Source organism: Ornithodoros turicata, chromosome 3 (assembly GCF_037126465.1).
Source record: "Ornithodoros turicata isolate Travis chromosome 3, ASM3712646v1, whole genome shotgun sequence".
NCBI lineage: Eukaryota > Metazoa > Arthropoda > Arachnida > Ixodida > Argasidae > Ornithodoros > Ornithodoros turicata.
Window position 1 is genome coordinate 15,526,768 of NC_088203.1, and position 24,891 is coordinate 15,551,658.

At 45.7% G+C, this 24,891-nt stretch overlaps 1 protein-coding gene and 1 long non-coding RNA gene across 3 annotated transcripts in view; one reads left to right on the top strand and one right to left on the bottom strand.

Annotated features, from left to right (window-relative positions):
• Positions 1-24,891, top strand: part of LOC135388196 (uncharacterized) — a 141,328-nt gene that overhangs the window by 22,626 nt on the left and 93,811 nt on the right. For both annotated transcript variants that reach the window (XM_064617586.1, XM_064617587.1), the window contains exons 47-61: positions 504-783; positions 1,512-1,631; positions 1,686-1,803; positions 4,643-4,666; positions 4,724-4,750; positions 4,827-4,946; positions 7,057-7,396; positions 8,103-8,376; positions 9,219-9,332; positions 14,986-15,097; positions 18,297-18,335; positions 18,418-18,456; positions 18,551-18,673; positions 21,508-21,734; positions 23,358-23,464. In XM_064617586.1, coding sequence (XP_064473656.1) covers positions 504-783; positions 1,512-1,631; positions 1,686-1,803; positions 4,643-4,666; positions 4,724-4,750; positions 4,827-4,946; positions 7,057-7,396; positions 8,103-8,376; positions 9,219-9,332; positions 14,986-15,097; positions 18,297-18,335; positions 18,418-18,456; positions 18,551-18,673; positions 21,508-21,734; positions 23,358-23,464 — 2,064 coding nt within the window. The remainder of the gene's footprint in view (positions 1-503; positions 784-1,511; positions 1,632-1,685; positions 1,804-4,642; positions 4,667-4,723; positions 4,751-4,826; positions 4,947-7,056; positions 7,397-8,102; positions 8,377-9,218; positions 9,333-14,985; positions 15,098-18,296; positions 18,336-18,417; positions 18,457-18,550; positions 18,674-21,507; positions 21,735-23,357; positions 23,465-24,891) is intronic.
• LOC135389947 (uncharacterized) lies at positions 12,869-14,340 on the bottom strand. The gene is made up of 3 exons (XR_010421629.1): positions 14,181-14,340; positions 13,518-13,888; positions 12,869-13,093 (listed from the first exon to the last, which is right to left on the bottom strand). It is a non-coding gene; the product is annotated as an uncharacterized LOC135389947 (long non-coding RNA).

Below are 24,891 nucleotides of genomic sequence, written 5' to 3' on the forward strand. Positions count from 1 at the left end.
CGTCTGCGTGGCGCCTCGTCTGAAGAGTAGGCTCCGCAGCGCGTGCGTGGGTCGCTAGCCGCGGCGCTCACAAGGAAAACAGCGCTGTGTAAAGAAGACACTGAAAGTATGAAGAAACTGCTCCGAAAGCAATGATATGGACGCGTGATGATGATACCAATGTGTCTTCGTTCGGGGATTGAGAGGACTTTTATATCCGAACCGTTTTGTTGCGAACTGGTTAAAGCCATTATTTTTTACGGTTCTGCTCCGAATCGGGTTCAACAGTGTCATTCGGTTCGTGTTCGGTTCGTCACCGTGGTTGTGATCTCGCAGTGTGAAGCCTTGGCTGGTTATTATTGCATTCTGCGTCCGCCAAGTGGTTACCACAAATACTTTTTTGCTGTACTGTGTTATAGCGCGATGGTTGTGCCGTTTGGAGCATTCTACTGACGGCTTCATATTTATAACAGTCGCTGCCTATCCCTTTGCGTAATTGTCTAAGTATATATACTTTTGTGCAGGTCGGTCGATTTGTTGACATTGGAGACCCACGTGGGTTTTCAGTATCTTGAAGACTGTAGGATACATTTTCCGAGTCGGATGGGACTCACGCATCCGTACGTTGCGAACTCTCCAACCATCTCCAAAGCCAGTTACTATATTGAAAGACTGGCCGAAATCACTGACGTTCCAGTCTGCTTTTCGTTGTCCCTGGGAGTGCGTTATTATGAACTCGAGAATGCCGCAAGCGGAAAACCTGGATTTGAATGCAACCTTTTCCAATACCTCAACTACAGCGACGTAAGTAATCTTTGTAACACATGTTCACTAGGACATGCAGTGTTGCCGAACAGTTGCCGAACTCACTGTATATAGCAATTGAATAGACGCTTGATAGCTTGCCTCGCGGCACTGCGTTTCGGACACCTGCGCCACACAGGCGGAGGTTACCCTCCGATGCTACTGACTGTAGAAACAGTACGCATGTGCCTCTGTGTATCTGTGAAATGTGCACGTCGCGTTGATAGATATTTAGGAACAAATCCATCATCTCGAAATAAAGTTGTTGTTATTTAGGCACAATGAGAATGCGTTTGAAATAGTTGTCTGGCTGCCCCTGCATAAGATCCACGATTTCTGGCTGAACTTTTACCCTTGGCCATTTTTCTTTTTTATCAACACACATCTCGCAGCACCTACTACTTCCACCATGTCACGTCTGGAGCTGAACGGCATAAATGCAGGCTTCTCCGCCTGTAAATTCGATTGCACAGCTATAGCGCACCACAAAGCGAAAATATTTTGCGTGGTGAGTCCTGGTGGGCATCTTGTCAGATGAGGCAGGATTTGGAACCACGTTAAATATCACCTGATTACTCCTTTAATGGCTTCATTCGATGCGTAATGGAACAACGACGGATACGCGCCATGAAATATGACAAAGCTATAGCTTTGTTTATTAGAGCCCTGCATGTGCCACATGTGTGCCTTCGCAGAACAATGACTATGACTGTGCACGTACCTTTCAGGTATGCAACCAGGGTTCTTTGTGGAGTCCGCCAGTGCGTAATAGTGATGTCGGAAGCACTTGGCATTGGACTCGTGGTGCAGTATACACGTACGAAACGCCCCCAGATATCGTGATGAAGGTCACTCTACTGCCCATGAGCGTGACAAAAGGTGCCTGACCGGTGTGTTTACAGGTGCTGCACGTGAGGTCCAAGTGCGTGGCCTTGTACGAAGTGGAGTTGGACGACCCTTACGCAGTTTGCACCAAAGGGCGCAAATTTCCGAGGCTGCAAGACATCTACCAGTCATATGGTCCGTTAATGTTGGCGTCTTACCTGTGTATGGTAGCAGCAGGCTTGGGATAGTCTGCAGTTTTTGTGTGCAGAATATACGTTTCTTCGTGGCTATATTGTTGGGGGCCGTCCCAGGAAATCGATCGATAGATTTCAAACGCTTACTGCTCGTATGGTACAATAGACACATCACACCAAAGTCAGGTGGTAGACCGTAAATAGTACGTGTGCTACTTATCGTGACCTTATAACTCCGAGGCGAAGATAGTAGCGGCACGTGCAACCGCGTAGGGCAGAATTCGGTGCCACCGCAGCAGTCGTGACCCGTCAGTCTGAGAGGCTATCTAGTTCGACCCGCCACACGATTCGTGAGAACCAGATTCCCAGTACTGATTTGGACGACTTTCTGTTTACAAACATGTGTTACAAACCTGTGTTAGAAACCTCTGTTCATCGCGAGGAGGAAGAAAACATTTTGGAGCATAAGGATTACTTGGCGTTCCAAATACCGATTTAGTGTGTTACGACGAAGTGCATCAAAACAGAGTTTGAGGCCAACAGGAACTCTCTGACAGCTAAATTGCAAATAAATGCCGACTATTTAGATACCGATCACGAACTCAGAAACACGCAACGTGATGACAATTGTATGCCGGCCTCCAACCCAGTCACCGAACGTGATATCATGAAACGTTGCTCACCACCGCACTGCTAATGGCGAATTCGCGTGGTAATTGCCTCGCAGATTTTCTTGCCAGATCTGGCAACTGCGTTCGCTTGGTCAAAACGTAGCAATCTCGTGTGTTCTCACCAGGAATTTGCCAGCTAGCACTTTTTTCGCCCAGCCTCGAAGCGACCTGAGGCGGCGGATTGCCTAACTATATCCGCTGTCGTCACATCCGCACCGTCAGGGCGGGGAGGCGGCGAGGGCCTTGATTGGCAGAGCCATCGCGAGGCGAGTGTGCGCCCGGGGCAGGGCAAATCTGAAGCTCCCCGTCCCTTTGCCGCTGCCAGGTCTGTAAAAAAAGAACAGAAAACGCTCATTTGCACTGCCGAGACCATAAATTCAAATTTTCCTCATTCCTGCTTCATCAGGTGTCCAACCAACCTGCCAGGGCCTGCCGTTCGGCGCCCTCTGGCGAGGGCGCCCAGGACGGCTGCCCCCTCTCGCACCCCTGTCGCTACGGCTCTGCTTATTGGCCCCAAGATTGGTCCGCATGCCGAAGTTAACATGGGTTAGTATAGTTTCATATATGGCCCGACTGCGATGGCCCTAGCATGATTCAGGCGACTAAACACGCTAGGTTCCTGGCACTCATGTTCTGGCGGCAACGGCCACGTGATCCAGCGCGGGCGCCGACCTAACAATTTCCGACCTCTAGGCCGTGTTGCCACGAAATGACCGCCCGAATTCGCCATTAGGATATACAGTGCTGGTGCGACCACGATGATCGAGTTAGAAAGTAACGCAGAAATAGGCATTTAAAAGCACAATAGGCCTTCTGTGAACGTGCCCCCGTCGTGTCAATCGTTATTGACCATCAAAGAGGACGGGATAGGAGTCCGAGGAAAAAGGGGCATTTGACAATACAGATCCGCGTTCTGTCAATTACCGTGTACGATGCCATGAACGGTTTCTTCCTAGACATACCTAATACATGATGCGACGAACTGCAGCAAGAAAAAAGGGACGTGTGCGAAGTGAACAAAGGCTCCTGTAAAATCTGCAGTAGTCCTGTTAGAAGTGCAATTCCTGCTGCCATGCCTCACATCATAATACCAACTATAGTTAGTGACAACTCCTAGTCCTACAATTGGGACCGTCCACTCGTCCGTGGAAGGCTTCTGTGATTGGCTAGCAGCCTTTGCACGACACCTCCGCTTCGTGATGTAGTGCCGGCATCCCGTTGCTCTCTCCCTCCAGACTTGTGCCCGTTACCGAAAAAAAGGAACTAAATACCGTTACCCGTTACTTCAGGAAAAAGTAACTAAATACGTTACTCGTTACCAACATACAAAAGTAACGAGTTCTCGTTACTCACAGGTAACGAGTTACTTTTACGTTACCGCAGCATAGTTAAAGGAGCCAACAAACATGCCGTCACTCGCCTTGAGGAATTGCACTTCAAAAGAAGCTGATACTCGAAATTTGTTGTTGTCGATACTCTCCCTTGTTTCCGAAGTGGGGGTGATCGGAGATTACGAATACACAAGAAAAAACACTGGTTTTCGTGCCACCGATCACAAACGGTTCCCAAAAACAGACGAGGGGCTGCGTCATAATTTGGAGTGCTCAGAGGCTTAGCAAAGACAAGGAAAGGCTAGAAGTCGAAACACGTTTTTTGTAGCCATAGCAAAATTGGTGGTCATTCTTGGGAAGCAGTGATGGTCGGAGATTACTGAAACAAGAGAAATGACAACAACACATCCAGCGAGGAACTGGAATAATACTTTGAGTTACACGTCACGCAGGTCAAATCTGCACGCATTGCGCCGCACGGAGTGCCGAAATGCCGAAAAGTGCTGAAGAAAAGGAACGAGTAACGTCAGTAACGAGTTACCAATTTTTGTAACTGATTCCGTTACTATTACAATTTTTTAAAAAGTAACTGAATCGTTACTTCGTTACCAAAAAAAGTAACCGTTACCAAGTAACGAGTTCCTTGTAACGAGTTAGGCACAACTCTGTCTCCCTCCCCCAATCCCCACTTGGCAGCGCCGCACTACATGCGCGCGCGCGGAGCGATTCTTGTGTGGGGGCGGGGTCAAGTGTATGACTTGTGTTGTCACTAACTATACATCCATATTGTTCCTATATTGTGGGACGTGCCTACTACTTTTTTCTCTCAACTTTCCAGAAAGCATAGCTCTCCTCAGAGAGGGTAAGTTAGCCATAGTACTTTCTTCTTGGCCCGTTGACATTTCTCCTTTAATTGCAGAACCGAAAAAGATCATCGCGCCGAGCGGTAGGTGACCCCTTGCCACAGCCATTACCTGTTTCCGTGGGGCCAATTATCACTGCCTACTGTCATACCGTTTCAGAACCCACTTTGATATGCGTGGTGACTGACAAGTTTCCGACCATATATCCTCCTTGCGACTATGTTGTCTATTACGGTGTAGAGTACGTCGGTGGAGAAATTGGATTCGAAGACACGTCGTGTAAGTCGACCGGATCCAGCTGATTATGATGGCCGGTGAAATGTCTGGCGGAACACATTGCATCCTATAGATGCCGTTTTCACCGCTTCCGCTTTGGTGCCAAAACGACATCCGGTTTCACAGCAAATACGCTCTGCGCCAACCACTGCGCCGATGGATACAGCTATCGCTTCTGATTTGAGGGGGGAGGGGGTCGTATACGCCTTTTTGCGGCAATTCGTATTGCCACAGTTGTCGATTGATTCATTTCATACTTAAGTAATTCAACTTATTACATTGATGTTTTTGAGGAAATGCGAGATAGCATGAATTAGATCCTGAAACGGCAGGTAATTTGAGATATAAATAGCCAAGGCCTGGCCGTAACCGAAACCACTCATCCACGGAGCGCAAAAAAGTTATCGAAATTGTTATCCTCTGTTTCAGAAGTTACCCTGTAACCTATGGGTGATGCCCTCTATAAACGTTACACAGATCACCTATAAATAGAGGTTACTGTCTATTACCCGCCACACAGATGTAAAGGTTACAGTTTGGGCAGGCGTGGATGCTTCTAAGACGCCTGCCTCTTCACAGACGCTACACGACAAGTGGAGCTAAAAGTCCGCCCTCATCAGTGCAGATGAACCCAAACTATCTGCTGTATAGCTTAATTCATCTAGAGGCATCCATGCAGTGCAGTGATTCACATGCACAATAAATGAAATAAATAAATAATTGCAACAGGAAAATATTTACTATATAATTGGCAAACCTCGCACTATACTGCAGAGGCAGGAGCACGGGGATGTCACAATACAAACACTTGCTGCGAACACGCACTGCGGTGAACTACATCCAGCTTCAACGAGGTATACTTTTTACAGCCCTCACGTTGTTTTGCCACTCTCTCGGTACGCCGAATACACTCCTGTTCCTTTCCGATATCTGAGAATGACACGTCAGCGACGCGACGATGGAAGCGACGTGGACCATGTAAAACATAAGGATGACAACGGATTAAGCAAAGAAGGGACGTAACACGCACTCGTAACAAACAGACGGACAGACAGACAGACGCTGCGATGAGAGTTGCTAGAATGTCCAGCAAAAACATAATTATGGAAACTTTGTAGTGAACATACGGACACAAATACCCTGACAAAGTTCCATTACTTCAATCTTGTTTTTCTTCACAATTCTGAACACGATCCGCAGTCCGTACAGAAGCAGAGACACAATAAAGTAAAGCAAACTGACCCGAAACTCTCGTATAGGTGGGGTGCGCGGGCGGGAGCCGTTTCACCAGAAAGAGGGAAAAAGCAGAGGTGAAGCTATGGTGTGACGTCACGTGCACGTCACCTATTGAATGTGTGGCTACAACAAGAACACAGTAACTTTTGAGCAGTGCCTTTTATAAACGTTACTTTGCAAACAAACAAGGAAAACAGACGAAGGATATACATGCAAACGCGGAATTCGTTTAGAAGTTGCAACGTACCTATAAGCGGTTCATTTATAAGTTACGACGATCGGATTTGGGTTGAACTCAGAAGTAACTTCTATTGCTCCTACAATGTTAGGTTACAAGCCGTTCCTAACCTCCAAATAGAGGTGTCGCATGCACACGGCGTGGAAGCCCAGCGGAAGGAAGCACGACTTGGATTAGATACCAGGGCACCGAATGCGCCTGACCTTCACGCGTGGAGAGACTGTGGCCGAATCTGCAATATCGATCATGGCGCCTCCCTGACTTGGATACTGGGAGAGTGTCTCGCCTCCGTACAGCTTAGCTCTCTCCAATTAATCCTTTTCCCAGCTTTTCTTCTAGCCTCTCTCCTTACGATTTCTATGCAAAGTACATGTTCGTTTCAGAATGGTGAAAACAGAGGGTGAATTTAAGCAGTGACTGAGTACAATTCTGCTAACTCGTATTTCCCCGAAAACATTGAATTAACATTGAACATTCCGAGAGGATGTGCGGAAGGCCGGACACATCCCACGTGTGAAAACCGCATCTACATGTATAAATTCTCACGTAGCGACGATCATTGACCCAGTACATATTGCTCAGGAAAGCGTACCGACGCCTTGCAGCAGATTCCTCAAGGAGCTCGTGTTCCCTTTTCAGCTAATGTAGCCTTGATCAGGTTTTTGGGGAGGACAGGCAACGAGCATCGGTTCATCTCCCCGATTGCGAAGATCTATTCTTGGTACCGGGACATGGACGCTAAAGCAGAAGCCAAGAGGGAATTTGTGCGCTCGACCACTAAATTTCTGCTGAAACACGCTCTTAAGGGGATAGCACTCCTCCATCTGGAAATATACAGTGACAATGCAGGGGAGCTGTGGCGCTTCCTGGAGAGCATAAAGTGCCAACTGTCCTACAATGGCCACATGGTCATGGTAGGCATCAGACTGAAGAGCGATGCCTCAGAACACTTCATGTCTGACCTGAACCATCTGACCAGGTAAGTACCTCTTCAGTATAGAGGCGGATGCATATTGGAGGGAGGTATCCCCAACAAATAATGCGAAAGCGATATCGATAGAGCGAACCACTCTGCAGTGCACGTAACAGTCCCAGGTGGAGATCTTAACACTCCCACAGCGTTATAGCGAGGACCGCCAAGCTATTGAACGTACGAACATCCCAGATTCACATTGACAGGTTCAGTATTTTACTGGGACTGCGACAGCCCACCGCAATAAGTTGCTCCCCAGCCTTAGCAACGGGAGCAGGTGAGTCCTCCCTGACGTGTGCTGCGGGAACAGTTCAGCTGAGCTCCCTGGGCGATCTTGCCGGATATAACGTCGCTGTCTGAAAGTGGACAGCACTAATGGCCAGCACGGACATCAACTATACCCAACCTTAAGACGTTTATGACGCGTCGCTGGTGTGCATTAGCATCTGTCATACAGACGCGCGGAGCTATTTTCGCTGGTATAGTGCTGTTATATAGCTATGATTCGCGGTGGCCATACATGACCCAGACAACGGACAAAGAACGTTGCCACATTTGGCTAGTTTTGCGACAAGTTTTCTACTTTCTGATTGCCACAACAGAACACAGCCCCAAAGCCACACACCCACGTGGTTATTGGACATCTTTGTTTCTGTACGTGGCTTTGCGAACACGCAAGCAGGCATATAATAGTCATTTTCGCTATTTTCAGGTCGGTTAATATCTTCATTCTGGAAACTCACCTGGAAGTACCCGCTAACATAACGAACTGTACCGGCCGGTACCCGTCCACCATGCGCGGGCAATTCGCCAGCGCGGGCACCATTCCCATCGAATTGGGCGTGGAGTGGCTGAAAGCTTTGCGCAAGCCGCAGCCGTTCCTCTGCTACTCCGTTTCCATGGCAGCGTTTGAGTTCCACAGGTCGAGTCACTCAGCCCCAGTTGGGGCCCATTGCAACGATATGACTACCGTCGACTACAGTGAGGTGCGTTCTTGCTTGCTTTCCGTGGCTCCTACTTTGTTGTACAGTAATGCAGTGATTTTCGGTGAACTTATTTCGGTAATTGCCATTGCATTACGAGTGGGATTATGTGCTATACTGAATAAAATGATCACGGGGAACCCATTTCCGCAAAGAAAACGTTAGGTTGCCTTGGGAAATTTCGTCAATTTTTCGTCAATTCAAATGAAATAAAAATGTTACGAATATGTGGCAAAAGTTATTGGCAGGAAAAATCCCTTGACCGCATGTCACTCCCTGGCCTACGTTTTTTTCTATGAATTTCTATCATCGATGGTGGACCATCGTGTATATTTGGGATGTGGTCATGGGAATGCCCTGTAAAAATTTAGATTATCTTGATAAACTATAAGTCTTTCTTTCATCTTTCGGTGTGACTGGATGACGGTGAGAATGTTACCCGTGTATGCTCTATCCATACCTTGACAAAACTCACTCACGCTTAATGTGGCGAATTAACGATGCATGGGCGAGCAAACGGAGAGAAGAGCAGAGAGTGTGACAGCATGAACGAGCAAACGAGGAGCTGAGCGAGTAATGAGGGAGCCCGAGTGCCGATCTCCCGTTTTATACCAGGCTGGAATATGATGATATGTTATCATACATGTTATCATTGTATGACGATACGTTAAAGAATCCGAAAACCCTATGTCGTCGTGACGACATATAGGGTTGACGACCTGTTGCGCGTTCCGTTATGCCAGTAAGGGGTTTATTACATTGCTTGCGGCGAACTATACATCGTTACTGGTTCCAACTCACGAAACACGTGCGGTGCATTTGTGCACCATTTAATCCCATTTCAGGTTTGCAAGAGATCTGACGTGCCAGTACAATCGAGTTACTTGGCAATTTCTACCTTTCAACGTGTACGGAACAAATTGTACACTTATGATACTAAGTCTGACCTGGTGCTCAAGGTAACTTCCTTTGTCCAATACTTCCTTGGCTTGTACGTTTTCGTGTGTCTAAGCTGCGACAGTGCTGAAATTCCGTGCCAAACGCCATAGCAGCGTTCTGTCATAATGTCCCGGTCTACGGTTAACAGAAGTTATCGGCTCGTCGTCCCTAGAGAGAGCGTCAAGAGCATCCTTCTGCATCCGGTGTTGGGGACCCCAGGACGTAGTCAGACCTCCGATGTAAGATGCCCAATCTCAGAAGTCGATAGACAAGCCCCCCCCACCCCCCCACCCACCCCCCGATGCCCCCGCCGACCAAGGCAAGCCCACATACAGCGAGATGTGATACAGATGCCAGACACATACACAAAGATGAAAATATAGAATACCTGAAGGATTATTATCGCAATTAAATATTTACTATTGCACCGGAAATTCTCACACTTGTCAGGGATCACAATGGCGCTTCGGAGTTTTGCCCAAGGTCACTGTGCCCAAGGGTGAGGTGCCTGTTTGATTGGGCGTGGCAAATTTCCCTAACAAATCCGTGGCATCCATGCTCATTAGAACGTCCTTTTCTACATCGACAAAGACGAGAGCTACTAGCCTAGGCCTGTTCATGACAGCGACTGGTTTGTTGCGAGCAAAAGCAAATTAGAGAATCCCCATCCTACAAAAGCAATTATGACTGGCTGAGTCAGGAATTTCCTATACAAATTATTTAGATATTTACAGCCGCTAGGACTACAGAAAAGAGATCTTTGATTGTTTCCTTGTGTGCCTGAAGGACATCCACTGACAAACTGGTTTCAGCATCCAGCTGGAGGTATTTTTTCGCAATCCTGCTTTCGGCGCCTACTGCTGACACATATGCAGTCCTTAGAAAAGAGAACTCCTCTAGGTCACTTACACTAAGAAAAAAAAGGAGTAAAACGGGGAGTAATTGCAGCTTCTACTCCCCTAGTCTGCAATTACTCCCCATTTTTATCCCCTAACCCAACATTTAGTCCCGACATTTACTCCCCGGGACTGCAAATTGTCACTGAACTTCGCGAATGGTCTTCATGTGTCTTCACTCTTGAAAACGAGGGGCGGGGCCCATTTTGTGCTCGTTATGTACGGCACAAAATACGCTCCGCCTCTCGTTTTAAAGAAATCGGGGGCGAGAACGCTGTCATTCGGGACGATTGTTCGCTATAGGAGCGTGCTATGAGGTGAAGTTCATTTTTAAGAGTGTACACATGCTGTTTTCGCCGCAAAACGACATCCGGTTTCACAGCAAACACGCTCTGCGCCACCCACATTTGTGACAATTCGAGCTGCCACAAAAATGTGTACGCCTCGCGGCTTTCAACAAATCAGGAAAGCGAAGGATATAATTCTGTATGTCGGATGGTTCCGAGCGTCCTTAGTCGCGGAAGGACCGGACGTCCTCGTGGCATCGCAAGTTGTGGCGGGAACTTGTTCATGGTTACCCGAGAATGTAATGTATTTGAGCGACCTGGTGTGCCTGGGTTAAGGCGTACTAGTGACGTCCTTTCCCGCTTGCGAGTGCCTCTTCTTTTTTTTTTTTTTTTTTTTCAGTTCCTGTACCCTGCCTATGTGAAACAGTTGTCAGCGTGCCTAGCCACCCAGGCAGCCAGGCACTTCAAACATCCCAACCTTTCGGCATACGAAACAGAACGTCGCGTTTATCTTTCTCGCGCGTTCTCTTTTCAAACTGTACTCCGAGGCAATCGTAGCAATCCACGCAACGAAGCGAAAGACATTAACATTCGTACCACTTTACTTGAACTGTCCTGCCCGGAAAGGCACAGCCACACGGCGTATGCACGAGGTCATCACGCGAAGTCTTTCTCAAAAGTCGTTATCAACGACAATAAAATATAACTAGCGTCTTCGCGCACGCTTCGGGCGTGCTTCTGAGCCGTTCGCATACATGCATGCATAATGAGTCTCAATGTTGCCGGTAGCGGTGTATACTCCCCTGTAGAGTCACTGAATAGCTTTGCTCAGAGTATTGCATTTCTTTTCCCTGGCAATATGCCGGCAGCCGTCTGGCAACATTGAGAGCGCCGCTCTCCCATTGAACAAAATCTGCAACTCGGTGGCATTTTGCACTGGAAGCGCACTCTTAAAAGTGAACTTCACCGCATAGCACACTCGGGCCAACTATCATCCCTTGATTTGTTGAAAGCAGGAGGCGTACGCCTTTTTTGTACCAATTATGTACCGGAAAAGTCGTACAAAAAAGGCGTGCGCCTCCCATTTTCAACAAATCAGGGGAGATACCGATCGATGTCATTTGGGATGATGGTTGGCTAGGAGCGTGCTGTGCAGTGAAGTTCGTTTTTAAGAGTCGAGTTTCTTTCCGCCCAGGCAAAACAGCGTTTGCTGCGGCAAACTTATATTTCACATCGCGAGTTGCTGCGCGTTGACCGTAACAGCACGTCCGTTTAGAGGGCCTTGGTCCATTGTCGTCAAGGAAGACGCAAAAGCATGGTCGAATAAAGAAGAAACAACGAACGTCCACGGAGGGAATCCGTCATTAACATAGTAGACGAACTTAACGGACCCAGTATAGCGTCCCTTACACACTCTAAAAAAAAGGTGTCATACTGACTCCTTTGCGGGGGTAAAACACCCTAACTCCCATGTGCAAAATTATAGTCTTTTTGAGGAGTATCTGCAACTCCGGGAACTATGAAGTAAAATTTACCCCTAAAGTACAGAGTAAAAGTTACTCCCAAACAGCTCCCTATTTACTCCAGCATGTCGAGTGTAAAAGCAACTCCATTCATGAGGTTAACATAACTCCTTTGGGGAGTTATGCTTACACTACATAAGGCATAAAAATTATGCCCCTATCCTGGGGTGTACATTACTCTAATCAACTTTTTATCTTGAAAAACATACAAGGAAGTGTTGTAAAACAGTATGTTTAAAAAACATACGTTTATTGTGCTTCTGATACAGAGCAGAAGTTGAACATTACAATGCACATTACACGCTATGTACATGGAACATAATCATATGCCTAGAAACAACACAAACAAACAGTTAGGATCTAAAGTGATTAACAGCACCTAAAGCGTTCCCTAACCAATGCAACATACTTCAGGTTGAAGTCTTCGTGATGTTTCAATGCGGTCATTTACTGGACAGGCACGTCCCTTCACTGTGATACAGCAGGACTGGAACTTGAATGGGTCTTCTGTGAGCATTTTTGTCAGATATAGATCATTTTTGTCTTAAGCGACACCGCTAAGGGGAGAGAAACGATAGCGATATATTACGAAGTTATGTTACATTCCTTTCTATATGGCCTTCTCAAGTAGTATCAGTCAAGTATGCAATGTAGACCTATTAATCTAAGGAGCAGAGTAATTTTTTCCATTACTGAAAGTTAGAGAAGAATCAAGTCAAACAGAGCACATACACAGCAAAATTCAGAGCTTGCTTATTTGCAAACATTTTACATCCTTAACTATAAGGATGGGACAGATAGTAGGATGCACTGTAAAAACCATAAGAATGTAAGAATGTGTGTGCCAGCCCAGACCTGTAGAAATCAGTGTTTGGGAAGAGCATATTGGTGTGCGAGTAAATCTCCAGCTTGTTCATCTGTTGCAGCTTTCCTAAAATAGGTATGTGTGCGCACTTTGCTGTATATCTATTATAAAGCACATGAAATAAAGTAAGGACTTACACAAGTGAACAGGTCAGATTGATCTCCCTCACCAGATGAGCAAAGACATAAATTACTTCTGCTGTGAAATAATCTGCAACATAAATATAGGCAATGAGAGTGGCGATATATGATGCTATCATATGTCAAATATTTTTGGTAATTAACCATTTCGTATGCCAAACAAAAATAGTGCTAGGAAAATGAATGGTTTGAATCATACGGGGTGGAAAAATTGATTGATGCTAGTACAGTGCTACACAAAAGTTTATGGAACACGCTCCGGCGCCTTCCTCAGTGTGACACGCAGGCAGCTAACGGGGCTACATGAACTTACAGACATGTGCCTAGGTAACCCAATCATCTGTTTGCAAGTCTATAGGTGCCATTTGCTGCTGGCATGTCACGCTGAGGAAGATATACTCCGTAGCGTGTTCCGTAAACTTTTGTCCGGCACTGTGATGTGATGTAATAGAAGAAGAAAATAATGGGGATTTAATTCACTGCATTGGACCTACCATTTTGTTCAACTGTTGCCCTTCTCTTCCTTGCAATTTGCATAGTACTTTCTTCCTTTGTGGAGGTGGAGCAGCGCTATTTCATCGTCTTTTCCACTGTGCTGTGCACACCACTGGTCAATCTGAAACTTACTAACAACAGCATTATAACTCAACACTGACACCACATATGATCAACGGGATACATATGAATGAAATATTAATACAGAACAGCAGTAGTACCTACCCCACTGAAACTTACCAGGGCAGGGGACCTCCTTCACACCATCTTCACAGTTTGTCACTTAAATGTCATGCCAAGCTATGCTGGCCTTTCAGGGGAAATTATCACCTTCGTCATCTGCAGTGCGTGCGATTAAAGCCAGACTATTCTGCAATATAGTTAACATTGGTAAACATGTACGCAGTGTCCTTGCTAAAATCACATTTCAACTATCGTCATTCAGATGGCTTGATAATTGTCAAAATTCCTTTAGCGGAGTTCCTTTAGAACACAACAAGAAGGTACTTCCAAGCTTATGAAATGAAAGAAACTCTCAACCATATATTTGTGAACAAATTACAGGCCAACGTCTACCGTATTTTGTTAGCAGTGTCCCCAAACGGATCCTCCTTTCAAAGCAACGTATACGTGTAAGTACGTTTCACAGGACGGAGACTTACCTTGAGTACATAGTGGTAGGACACGCAGCTATATGACTTGCAGTCGTCGCATTCATTACACCTCAGCATGCTGAAAAACGTTACTGTTGGGAGAAAATAATATTCAGCGGTCCAACAGACCGTAACAAGTCTCTGCACGACAAGCAGAGAGAGACGCACGCCGCAGAGCTCAAGTGCTCAAACTCAACGGCCTCGATATCAGTGTTGCTAGACTGCGCAATGACAAGGAGGAAAACTGTTGAGGAATTTGCAGATGTGTCGCGCTTAACTCTCGCCAGAGAGTAAAGCGCAGGTTGAAGGGAGTTATTAAAGCATCAAAACATGGAAATACAAAAGCAAGGAGTTTCAAGGGTGTTTGGTGAGAGTTCATCCGCAGCACGGGGTGTAAAATTGCTTAATACTCTCTCTCGACTCCCTTTTTTTTTAGAGTGCAGGGCGCCCCCTGACGTAGAACTTGCTGTTGCACGTCAGTTGCAGTACTCTGAAGCCATTCAGTGACTCTAAACCGCTGGTGTTCTCCCGAATTCAAACACGCGTGTTGCATAGATTTAAAAGGTATCACTTATCACTTTCCTTGTCTTCTGTGCTGTCTGTGAAATACGTTCCACAATATTACGCATACATTAGGTCCTTTCATACACATTAGCGATGTTTCAACTGTGAATGGGTTTACTAAAACTGCGTTCGTCGTTGTCCCAAGATAAGTTCATTATCCCGGAAGGCGGTTGGATTTTGTGGTCCGAACAGTGTCGCTCCGGATCCGTGTGTCAGCAGCAGTCTCTTACCCGAGCACCATACTACGCAGGTTGATACAGCAGGCACGCCGTGTGTTGCTGCGTACCATGCGGACTACGACGATCCTCAAGGCGTGTGTGGGGCTCCGCACTTGCGCACTGCCCTCATCAACGAGTCACTTTGTGAGTCACAAACTTTTTTGAGGGGCTTATACGCAGCCTTATTCCTGCAGCTGCCGCAAAATGATGACGACCAAAAATTTACAATTACAGCGTAACAGCGTTACGATTACAGCACGTAACACAGCAAAGCAGGGATTCTTTAAGCGCAGCTCCGATCCTCGATTTCACAATGGATCGGGTGGAGAGAGATGATTAGGCCTTTTACTAATCGATACGGGGGTTATCTCTACTCTCGCTATCAATAACGATAGCAACCAAACGCATCATGTCACACATGACAAATCAGTCAAATGTTGTTAAGGACTATTAGGCCTGCTCCAGCTAGGTCGTGTTCTGACGATGTTTTAACGCAGTTCCAGTTTGCAGACTGAGCGGTTACAGAATGCGGATTTCCCGTAAAGGTTATCCTGGGCGGTTGCACTGGTATCCTGAAACGGCCAGGAAGGGTGCGGGGTGCCACGGCCAGGACAATTGTTATCCCATACACGAATGATGTTTCGTACAATACATATTTTAAAAAAAAAGAAACAGGGAGGGTGGGGGTTCGGGTAGTGTTTAAAGCGGGAAGGAAGCTTGCTTCCCTCCTAGCCGTTTACTCGAAGACTGCTCACCGATCCGATAGGTGTATCACAAAACAACACACACTTCAGCTGCGACGATGAGGTCAAGAATGCAGTCCGATCATGGCTGCTACGCGCCGGTAAGGATTTCTACGCTGCTGGCATCCAAGCCGTCGTGAAACGCTTGGACAAGTGCTGGAGATTACGTTGAAAAATAAAACTAATTTCTCGCGTGTAAGTTCATTTTACTTTTGCGAAAAATGAAAAGTCCCGGTTTGACTTGAACGCCCCTCGTACCTACACTCTTAAAAATGAACTTCACCGCATAGCACGCTCCTAGCCAACCATCATTTCGAATGATATCGTTATCTGCCCTGATTTGTTGAAAACGGGAGGCGTACGCCTTTTCTGTGACAATTATGAACAGCATAAGTGTCACAGAAAAGGCGTACGCCTCCCGTTTTCAACAAATCGGGGCAGATAACGATATCATTCGAGATGATGGTTGGCTAGGAGCGTGATATGCGGTGAAGTTCATTTTTAAGAGTGTAGGCGTGAGAGAACAAACGGTCGGTCTCGGACTTCCCATGCCAGTGCATGGACGTCGCCAACGCGTTGCAGTTAGGTAGTCATTCCAGCATCATTCACTCGAGGTGTCTGCCCACCAAGGGGATCATATTTCTTCATTCCAAGCCCCCACAGCTCGTTATCTTCTCTAGCGTTACATCATGACTGGATTGTAGTTCTCCTACTACATTTGTACCCATATCTAAAAATCATCACTAGAAGTTTAAGATTATCCCCAGCTTTACTTCTTCTTGCATTAGCAGTCAACTTTCTTGTACGGCTCCGCACTACCGTGTTTGTTGTCCGTTTGATTCTGAAATAGAATCTGGGGGCAATCCAGCTCCGTTGGCTCCAATAGGCCCGTTCTGGCTTCGTTAAAAACATGGCCGAGAAAAACGTTAAAGTTACATGGGCCTTAGGCAGGCAGACGTGTGAGCTGTATTCTACGGGAACACAGGTATATACAGTGCGTCGACAAGACCGGGGACATTCGTTGAGTGCGCGTCATCCTGTGGGTGTAATGTGTGTAAGCTTAGGAAGAATTTACTAGAAAGCAGAAAAAGGGGCAGGGGAGGGAAAGGAGTGGGAAAAGGAGTAGGGAAAGGCTGTGTGAACAATCCATGTATTGATCTTTTGATTAACGAGATAATTTTAAGCCTGTCGTGCCTGTGTGAACAAATGTGTTATTTGGGCGCTACTTGTGTTGCCTTGTCCTTCTCGTAGGGTTAGTGCTTCCAATCGCAATAAAAGGTCAGTGTAAATAGGCGCTGCCATCATCGAGAGGACATCAGAAACGAGAATCTGAAAATGAATCACTAAATGCGATCACGGCGGCCACGCAGTATACGATCCCAGTTAAAGGGCAACGTGCATGTCTTTCTGGAGTTGATATATCGTGGCTGTTTGTTCAGGCAACAGAGATTAAAAGCGTCCTTACAAAGTTATTCCGCCGTGTAAGTGGATAGTTAACGATACAGGCCCCCGTACAACATACATACATCCACAACCGAGTTATGTGTCAACGGCAGTGATGGCCAGTAGTTAAACTACTAGTGAACCTGCCTGATTGTAGTTAAAAAGCAGTTATCAACTACTTGCAGAAATGTAGTGGCAGCTACTAGCTAAACTACTATTTCGAGTAGTTAACTACAGTAGCTAAGTTACTGCAGGCGCCAACTACTTTCGATTTTGCCGCAAGCTTTACGGCACGATTGTGCTTCCGACTTTTACCTTGAACTACTTGTTTGATTAGAACGGAGGTGCAGAGCAATTGTGCCGTGCGTGTCTACTAAATCTTCAGTTGTAATGCTTGTCTAGTGAAGCCTCATTCGCGTGAATTTGCATTGAAACCGCATAGGATGGCTACACTCTTAAAAATGAACTTCACCGCATAGCACGCTCCTAGCCAACCATAATCTCGAATGATATCGTTATCTGCACTGATTTGTTGAAAACGGGAGGCGTACGCCTTTTCTGTGACAATTATGAACAGCATAAGTGTCACAGAAAAGGCGTACGCCTCCCGTCTTCAACAAATCAGGGCAGATAACGATATCATTTGAGATGATGGTTGGCTAGGAACGTGCTATGCGGTGAAGTTCATTTTTAAGAGTGTACGTGATCGATCATCGTGGCTAAGCGAAAATATTTTACGGTCCACGGTGGCCACCACAATATTTGTGCGTGGAACATTGATTTGTGACGAAGGTGACGAAGGAGCCTGAGTACATGGTCCGTCGTATGCTGTACGTACCTTTATAGCGGAAGCTTTCACTCCATAGAAAATATTTCCGCAGTAAGCTCTTTTGTCAGCGCATAATATCCAAGACACAGGCAGTGGCATTATCACTGCTTGTGATTCATATTTAGGTGTCCAAGAACACTACAAGGGATTGGTGCTGATGGACAACGTTAAGTAGTTATTGATGTAATTAAAATACATTGCAGTAGTTAAAGAAGTAGTTTTAACTACTACCCTGAAGAGTAGTTGAACTACTAGATAAAGTACTCCATCGCGAAGTAGTTGTAGCTAGTGGCCATCACTGGTCAACCGCAGCACTCTATTATTTCAGATGAACTCGCGAAAACACATCGACTGAACCGAGCAGAAGGTAAGTAACGTTGAAAATAAATAGAAAAAGAAAAACAAAAGAAGGGAAGAAACCCTTGTTCTGATGACTCCCTTATACACAGACGTTGGGCGTCGCGCTGAGAAACCCGTTGGCCCACAGCGTAAGTCGCTGCGGACATACATGGCCAGCAGTCGTCGCGAGCACTCATTCATGTGTAGTCCTTTATTCGTGGCTGAACTACGCTTGCCTTACAGACGCTGTCATATGTGTGTTTCATGAGAACGCCACAAGCATCGGCCGTATCCCGTCCTCCGTGTGCGACTATATCGTCTTGGACGCTTTCGTGGTGGAAGACGGGCTGGTAGAGAAAGCCCAGGGTACGTAGCCCTCGTAGTCATATTTTTACGGTATAGGCTAATATGGTAGCCTCTTCTGATGCATTTTGCATTTGTTATCCTACCTGCCGTTATCAGACAGTTTTAGAGAGTCGTAACTCGTAAGCTCCGATAACTGGTCATCCAATTAAAGTCCCGCCCACCCATTGAGTCGGGAGGTGACGTTGTGTCCAGTCCTCCTCCATCCACGAGTCGTCCTCATTCTCCCCTTCATAGTATCGGCGCGGACCTCAACCGCATGCACCGCTCCGAGTCTGCGGGGGGGGGGGGGATGTGGCGTCCCGTGGACGACTACGACGACGCGCCTCTGGTGCCGCGCGCTACTGCGCATGGCAGCCCGTTCTACCGGCACTGTCCTAGCGTGAGGCCACGTCCATCTGCCCTCTACAACGTTTTACGGGTCAAAGACTTGCTGGGATTCGTAATTGTACCATGGGGAGGAGTGCATTTCACTGAAATACTTAGGGGGGCGCTCCGCGCAATATTCGCATGACGTACAGGGCGTCGAAGTCGGGGTTGCACTTCCTATTCTTTAGGACTCGTCTTCTCCTGACCCTCGGCTTGTGGAGTCGAAGTAACCTTTCCGTTGTAAATATCAACCTCGGAGGAGTTGCTCGCCAACTATACGCACTGAGGCATGGTGGAGCACTGTAACGCGTCTTCTTTTTTTCTTTTCCTCTTTGTACTTCAACGTGTGCGCTTCTGCACATCCGTGGAGGACAAAACAGAAAAGAAAGTCGACCCTGCGGGGGGCACACCGCTTTTCCCACATTTAACATCGTTCAGTTGAGTCAGAACTGGAACACGTTCGGGCACGCTACTAAGAAGTTTGACATCAAAAGGGAAGGGCCCTGTACTATCCGCCGTTCGGCGCAGCTAACAGATGTATGTACTGTTCTTGTTTCTGCGCTGTAGCACCAAGTTGTGACGTACACTCTAAATCGTTTTACACCTTAAAGGGTGTAAATCAAAATGTTCATGGCGCACACCTTTTAAGGTGTATTTTAACACCCTCGTGACAGTTGGGGTGTAAAGGTTGTAACGCCGAATAGAACTGCTGGGTTCGTGGCAATATGCTGGTAACTGTGTATTCACAATTACCAGAATATTACATATAATCACATTGAGGTCCATATATGTATTTACATCAAGGTGGTTAAATATGTGTATAAACATGAACAGAAAATCATGTATGGCGTGGCAGATGTGCATGGGCAATGAAGCATGGCAGCTGTGTATAGCTTTTCGTGAAATTGTAGACCTTCTCATGAGCAAGCATCTTCCCCATATGCATGTTCATTACTTAGAACGTTGCATTTATTCGTTTCTTCAATGCTTTGCAGTGTTGTTCCCAGGAATATCTAACCCCTGTAAAATGCATTACATTGTTCATTATCCGCGACTCATCAGGTTGTTTGGTCCTCTCCTAGCTGTATGGTGTATGCGTTTCGAAGGGAAACGCCAGCACTTTAAAGATGTTGCTAGAAAAACTCGACATTTTAAGAATATAACCCTTTCATTAGCAAGAAGACATCAATTTTATCAAATGTATGTGTGGTCGCAGCCCTTCATCAGAAATGCCACATCTACTGATGGTTCCAAGCAGATACTGCTTCAACATGCCCCAGAAGCAATTCAGAGTTACATTCATGACCGTGATATTCACGCAGAATGTATAGTCTATGTGAAAAGTGCAGTGGATAATGATAACACATTTGCTGTTGGCTGTGTTGTTGCCAAAGAATCTTCCGAGGAGGACTTACCCGTGTTCGTAGAGATTACAGGCATATATGTTATTAACTCTGATATCATTTTTTTCATGCAAACATTAACTACAGTTGAGAATGATGAGACTATCGCGTATTTGTTCTGTCTTGCAATGAGGAGCAACGTGTTTTAAGAAATTTAAGCACTATCTCAACAAATCTTCTATATCTGCATACATTACTAGGTGGTAGACGTGTTGTAAATTCACGCCATGCACTTTTGTACTGCACTTCCCGTTCCCTGTTGTTGTATATATTTACTTTTGTTCATGTGAACGGAAATAAACATACTCCCTTCCTACACCCAGGCGACACACTTATCACCATATTTCACCTGAGGGTGTAGTACACTATTGTTACACCCTCAGGAACTTCCAAAACAAAGTTTTAGGGTGTGAAAGGGGTGTGATCTTTGTTAATACACCTATTTTACACCTTTAAAGGTGTGAAACGATTTAGAGTGTAGCTGCTGTGTGTATCATACTTCCTCGCCGACTACTGACCGAGTCCAACGCTGCTTAGCTCTCGCGATCGGACGTGAGCCGGCATATCTAGCTTGGTGTGGTCGATGGCTGTTCCATACACTGCAGCTTTGGTGCAGTTTGAAGTCACGCACCACCCTTCATCTGTTGAAATGCTATCGCATTTCGTACGCGTTTAGCAGTGCTCCGAAGCGCATTTTTATATAAATCATGAACAACTTAAGTAGGCTTAATAGATCTGCAGTGTGTCCGCAGGCAAGACAATTTGAGCACACACATGCCAATCTGAAAGGCCAGTCCCCATTTGGGAAATTGTGAAGCACCTCCAGGAATGTCAAAACTGTATTCCTTTATGGAGCCTAGCTTTCGTCTATGGGAAAGGGTTGTTTTAAGCAAGCACACTACACAACGCACGGCAGTCTGAGAGGTGCATGGTCGAGTCTCGACAAACGTACAAGTCACCTGCTAAAACGGCATCTATTTTGTTCCGCTAGTTTGTTGTATACAAATTAACACCCTGTATATTTAGTGACTCTACACATCCTTTAATTGGTTCTTTGGTTTGCAGCTTCAATCATGCAGGAAGTGCGGCAACTTTCGAAGGAGAGCTCGACGAACTTTGCTATGATGCTGGATGGCGACGGTTTGTCACGGAGGTGGAAGGCCGGGCGCCGAATCTACAGCCAGATTCAGGAAATAATATCATTCATGATTGAAAACGGATTTAACGCTGTCGCTTTCGGCTTCACCAAAACTTTGCACGAGGATTTCGTGGCCCAGACGACAATCCTGTCGGTAAGTGGCCTCGCGGGAAACTTCTCAAGAGCCTGGCCGGGGCGTTCTATTTTCAAGACAGGCGAATTAACCTTTGCTCAAACTCGGCGACCAACTCCACACTCATGGAACGTGTACGTGTGAAGAAACGTAGGGTAAGCTGGGGCAAGACGCGGCATTTTTTCCTCAACGCCGCTTGTCTCGGAGACTCGTTGCTCCATGTGCTTGAAACTCTATGTCCCCTTTATTGCTCGTGAGAATTTTGCGGATTGGTGTTTGCGTTGAAGAGAGAGAAAGAAAATTAAGAAAATTACTTCTGCCTGAAATCTAAACACTGGCAAAAAAATCACAATTTTTTGTAGTCCTTTTTTTGTGAGCTGTGCGGCTGCATGTGGCAGGCTTGGTCTCTCAATGTAAGTCTTCATCCTATTTCTTTATTCATTCATCTATATATATATATATATATATATATATATATATATATATATATGCCAAATATCGGCACTCTTCGTGCCGGTATTTGCTGCGGTATTTCGCTGAAAAATTAATGCATCCAATGATATGCACGGGGCATGACGCGACAACGGTGTGTGCGATGGGACTTAAGTTTAATGCAATTTAAAAACTGACAAGTAAATTATTATTAGATTGCCTTATGCTTGGGCCTCAGAGAATATTAAATATTAAATATATACATATATATTGCCTAGGATTTTCCAGCAAAGCAGAGATGCATGCGAGCGACCAGGGACACGTCAGACTGGCGGTGCCTTGTTTGCAAAGCATGGTGGAGGGAAATAGTACCGTGTTCTGTGTAGTTTTTTGGCACATCATGTGGGCGGTGGGCTCAAGAGAGCTGTGTGGGTGCTTAGATTGCAAAAAGTAATTGGCGTGTCTCATCTTGCCCCACGTGATGTCTCGTCTTGCCCCGAGGGTTGGGGCAAGATGGGACAATCTGCATTTTTGAAATTCTTGTTCTGTGTTTACCTTAGAACCGGCTACGTCCATTCTGATTTACAGATCAGAAACTGAGAATGTGCTTATGGCTAGTTTTCTTTTAAAAAAACACGAAAATAAAAATTCCATGTTCAATTGCAAATTTCTGTCTGATCTTTCCCCACCTTCCCCTATTCATGTGCTAGTGCAGGTTTCTTTATTAGGGGTCTTCTGGCAAGAGCCATAGGAGTGTCATTGTTATTATGCTACATCCGTGCAGAATAGTAAAGGAGATACCGTTGTCAATATTTGCACAAGTACTTCAGATTTGTGGATGATTGAAGGTTAACATAGTTGCAGCAATTAATATGCAAGCATTGCACCAATTCAAATTCTTGTAGTTGCTTTTCAAACCTGACAACCTAAGTAACTTGTAATTAGTTTATTCCTTTTATGTGTTTATCGTTCTTCAGCCAACTGATCCGCCAAATACTTTGTCTATCAAAATTACAGAGCAGTACCTGGTTGTTGATTAGATATCTTCATGTCACAGCGAAGTTTTAGGCGAACGCACGTATAAGCAAGGAATTTTGACGTTAACGGCAACGTTAACGGCGTTATCATCACCGCAGTCTCTCGTAGACACTGATGCGCGTTGTCTGTAGAAGTCGTACATTGTGGATTGAAAGATGTATTGTTTTTTTCCAGAAAACGCGAGAGGAAATGCAGAAGGCAAACCACACTGAATTCGAGATCCTTATGGTGGTTCCATTCAGCATCAGGTGGCTCATCTGGTCGCGTGGACAAATCTTCGGGTAAGTCGACTTGCTTGCCGAAAAAAAAAAGTGACCGGAGCCTTATCAGCAACATCATGCCAAGTTCGTAAGACAGAAATGAACAATTCGTCGAGTTGGTTTTCATTGAACAGACATGCAAAAACAAATCGTTCCTAAGTGCCTCGACAAACTCCCCCTTTTTTTTGCTCAAATCGCGGGCAAAAGGGTACATGTTGGCCAATCAAGCCTAGGGAACTATTCAGTTAAGCGGGCAAGCAAAGCAGCCAGTTATCTTTGGTGAAGCCGCGGTCGGGTGCTCACGTTTACGTATTCGACATCTTCAAGCATACAATTTTTGCGCTACGTTTGAGCGAGTTCTCCGACCATTATTAATACTTCCGCATATACATCGATCAATAGATCTCGAAAGAGCGCCAACCATTAACACTTTGCCGCCGTAACGGCAGGTAGAGCGCTCAATATCAACGGCACTCCATTATTGCTGCGCGTACTCGCCGCCCTCCAAAGGAAAGATCCCCGAGTCACTGGGCTCGCACTGTTTTCGTGTATTCTTTTTATAACAACTTGTCGCCGTGATGGCAGGTAGACCGCCCAATATATCAACGGCATTTCATTATTGCCGCGCATGCTTGCCGCCCTCCAAAGGAAAGATCCCCGAGTCACTGGGCTGGCGCTGGCTGGCAGGGAAAGGTAACGGAATCTCTTTCGTTTCCGTTACCACATCCGTTACTGGCCCTTATTTGTTTCGGTTTCGGTTACCACCATTGTTGCTTACGTTTGTGTTTCGGTTTTCGGTATAGCCTCACCTCCAGCTTTTTCTTTTCTTTTCTTTTTTTTAAGAGCATTGAGACCGTGACAAAACTTAATCCTTCTACGTTCTGAAGTCTATTTTGACGACTCCAGGGATACATGTATATAAGAGACAACGTTTATTCAAAATACACATATAGGTACGTGATTTTTGTGAACTGCTAATATGAACATGGTTTCCAGGAATGTTTCTTTTTCTATCACATCATACATCACAATGTTACTCACGCTTGCAACTTCCAGGTCACCATAAGCGTATAAGTACTATGCTTCTTCTATTTACTGTACACTCTAAATCTTTTTACACCTTAAAGGGTGTAAACCCCAATGTGCAGGGAACCTTTTGAGGTGTACTTTAACACCGTCAACATTGTTAGGGTGTAATCATGTGGAAGGGTGTAATTCTCAACGCCGAATAAGAAAATAACCAGAAAATGTTGTCGAGCTGACAACACTTTCTGGGTATATGCCCAAGATCATCTAGGAATAAATTGTATTTGTATGTCATTTTGATAATCACCAAATGAGCATATCTATAAAAAGTTTCACTGCATCTAAAGTATTCAGTAAAAGTTGCTCTGCTCATGCAGCATGTCTAGAGGTAACTGGTGGACTCTAATGCGATCAACTATATG